Raw genomic sequence first — 3,454 nt, forward strand, 5'->3', positions numbered from 1 at the left:
TCCAGGACTGTCTTTCACGTTTTTGTATTCCCTGCAGTACAGAACACTTAATGCATGCTCAATACATACTGATCTTGATTGGTTAGTAGAGCTGGGTTTTTATTCTCAAGTATCTAAACACAGCCCAGCAGGCAAAGTTTCAAAGATGCACTAACTATGCAAACACTAGAATATTGATGGTTCCAATCATAACTGCTAGCACTTGTATTTATCTTTATGAAGAAAGAGAGCTCTGGTGGTGTAGTGCCTGAGGCATTTGACTACTAACCAGAAGGCTGATGGTTCAAATCCACCAGCCACTCCTCGGAAGGAAGGTGGGGCAATCTACTTCCGTAGTGATACCACTTCAGAAACCCACGGAGGGGTCACTATGAGTCGGATCCCACTCGACGGCAGTGAGTTTGGTTTTTTGGTGTTATGAAGAAAATTTTCACGATTATTTAACAACAGGATAGGAAGAGCTGTGCCAACTAGCAGAGCTCATATTATGATGGTCCCATTTTATGGTATCAGAAGGTTGAATCTGTTCAGAGATGTTGAATGAGTTGCCCACGTGTTTTCTACCATTCTGGAGATTAAATGTCCAAATCTTCTTGGCCAGGTTGATTCTGTCTGTGAACCTCTCTCCTAGGCTCTGGAGTTTCCTGGCCACCTTTGGTGTTCCTTTGCTTGTTGATGAGTTCTTGTATGGCATCTGTCACCCTGTGTGCATTTCTTTGTCTATTCTATGCTTTTTATAACTCAGATGTGATTTGGGTTAAGACCTACCTTACTCTGGTGTGGCCTAATTAGCATATCAAAAAGCCCCACTCCTTCCAAACAGGGTCATAAAACCAAAACCATGCTAACCAAAAACCAAATCCAGTGCCATTGAGTTGATTGCAACTCATCGTGACCCTATAGAACAGAGTAGAACCGCCCTCTAGGGTTTCCAAGGTTGTAAATCTTTACAGAAGCAGACTGCCACATCTTTCTCCCATGGAGCCTGGCAGGTTTGGACTGCAGACATTCTGGTCAGCAGCCAAGCGCATTAACCAGTGCACCACCAGTTCTCCTTGGGTCATACATGGATACCTGTGAATATGTCTGAGTCAGGATGAGTCTCTTTGAGTTCCACACATGGGAAGAATCTTTGTGTCCATGAAGTACACACAATGCATTTGGTTCTGTTCACAGGATAGTAATTCAGTGCCCATATTCTTTTGCACCAGGTTGTAAGCTCTTGTGTCTGTCTTTGTACTTTTGAAATGTTTCACCAGAGCTAGTCTTGTCTGTTGTCTTACAGATTGAAGCACTAGTGAAGGACATGCAGAACCCAGAGACGGGGATCCGTATGCAGAACCAGAGGGTCTTGGTCACCAGCATCCCTCATGCCATGACAGGTGATGTATCCTGCGACAGTCTCGGCCTGGAACAGATCATATGCAGCGATTGGCAAAGTATGGCCCACACGGTGCCTTCAGGAAGAGTTGCCACAGCTGCATCTTAAATGACAGGGGAGGGCAAAGGCACCGTGAGAAGTCTGCCCATCAGTCCTGTTCTTTGGAGTTTACAAACATAGTCTATGTTTGTAAATAAAGTTTTATTGACACATAACCCCACCATGTTGTCAATGGCTTATTTCATAATGGCAGAGCTGAGTAGTTGTGTCACAGACCAGAGATGTGATGCTCCATAAAGTTGAAAATATTCACTCTTTGGCCCTTTAGAAATAGGTTTACTGAGCCCTGAACTGAGGGAAGGGTCAGGGAGGAAGGAGAAAAGGACTCTCAGTAGGTCACTTCTTAAAGCCGTTCTACTCAGGAGGCTGTCATTAAAAAAGCTTTACTGTTGCTTTTTTTGTTTAGTTTGTTTTTAATGAAATCAGATAGCAAAAACAAAACAAAACCCCCCAAAAACCCCATTTGGAAATGGAAAAAAAAAAAACCCCAAAAAACAAAACCCAAACTAATCTTTGTCTCCTTCAACCTTTCCCTACCTTCTAATTCATATTTAAATCCTTCTTAACTACCCATTAAAGAGCACTGGTGGCATAGTGAATAAGGCATTTGACTGCTAACCAGAAGGTCAGTGGTTCAAACCCACCAACCGCTCTGCGGAAGGAAGATGGGGCAATCTACTTCCATAAAGATTTAATCCCTCGGAAACCCAGTGGGGGTCACTATGAGTCAGAATAGACTCAATGGCAGTGACTTTGGTTTTTGGTAACTACCCCCTGAGGCTGGCACTACTGCCTCCTTTCTGTGTGAGATAAAAGGCTGTAGATCATTGTTGGAGGCTATTGTCAGAAGGGACTGTATGTCACAGTGAAAATGTATTTGACCAACGTGTTATCTATGTTTTGTGATCGTGGATTTGTAGCAGATGTCTATTTTGGGCTGAGACATCTTGCCTACAGAGGCAGACAGCTTCTCGAAGCACAAGCCTAGAGCTTGCCCCTGAGCCATGCTGGTGAGCCCTCATTCTCTGCCCCACCATGACCTGACAATTAATTGTTCATTCAAGGCACCCTTGTCTCTGCCAGGGCACACTGGCCATTCTCCTTTTTGACTGTTTGGAAGAAGGGGTGTCCCCACCTGCAATATATCACTCTATGTTCCTTGAGTGCAAGTAACAGAAGACCAACTCTGGATAGTTGAGCAAGAAAAAGGATTGATTGGAATGTTACAGGGCAAGCCCAGCCACATAGAGAAAAGGATGATGCATCTGCCTTGGGAAAGGCTAGAAACCAGAGAGGCTCCCCAAAGAGCAGGCACTGGCAGACTTTTCAGGGTGCCTTTGCTCCCCCCTGTCAGTTAAGATGCAGCTGTGGTAAATCTTCCTGAAGACATCCCTGACCCCCACCTCCCTGGTTCTCCTTCATTCTGGCCTAAATTCTCCACTGGATGTGAGGGCCTCTCAAGGGGATACATCCACCTTCCTCACTGGGTAACCTGAGAGCTCAGCGCAGCCATGGTTCATGGTGGATGTTCAGTAAGTTTGTTGGATGTGTGAATCCATTTAGCACTGTGCAAAGAGCACTGGATGGTGACTCAGGCACTTGGGACTGGATCCTTGGGTGCCTTTCATAGCTCTGTAGCCCCCGTTACAGTGTTCTCATATGTAAAACAGGAATAGCAATCCCTGGCTGAGGAATTAGTGTGGATTTAAGTGAGGGAGTGTTGGGCACATGGACAGCACCGGGGGTGGGGGGTGTGCTCAGTGGGTGGTGGGGGCTAGCACTTTCCACTTAGCTGTTAACACACAGTCAAGGTAGGTGTGGCTATGGCTGTTCACTTTTTGAAGATGGGACAAATGAGAAGCAAAGAGGTTCAGCAACTTGCCCCAAGCCACTAGGCTAATATGTGCCTGAACCTGGATTGGAGCTGAGCAGTGTCACTCCAGACCGAGGCTGTGTTGGTTCAGTGGTAAAAGCCTTGCCTTTCGTGCAGGAGACCTGGGTTCAATTCACGGC

The 3,454-nt window shown here is 45.7% G+C and overlaps 1 protein-coding gene across 1 annotated transcript in view; it reads left to right on the plus strand.

Annotated features, from left to right (window-relative positions):
• RGS9 (regulator of G protein signaling 9) overlaps nt 1-3,454 on the plus strand; it is a 70,035-nt gene that overhangs the window by 10,157 nt on the left and 56,424 nt on the right. The window contains exon 2 of the mRNA XM_007959897.1: nt 1,286-1,382. Within this exon, the coding sequence (XP_007958088.1) occupies nt 1,286-1,382 (97 nt within the window). The remainder of the gene's footprint in view (nt 1-1,285; nt 1,383-3,454) is intronic.

The sequence above is a fragment of the Orycteropus afer genome, unplaced genomic scaffold, assembly GCF_000298275.1.
Source record: "Orycteropus afer afer isolate SDZICR_OR568_19922 unplaced genomic scaffold, OryAfe1.0 scaffold00018, whole genome shotgun sequence".
Taxonomy (NCBI): Eukaryota; Metazoa; Chordata; class Mammalia; order Tubulidentata; family Orycteropodidae; genus Orycteropus; species Orycteropus afer.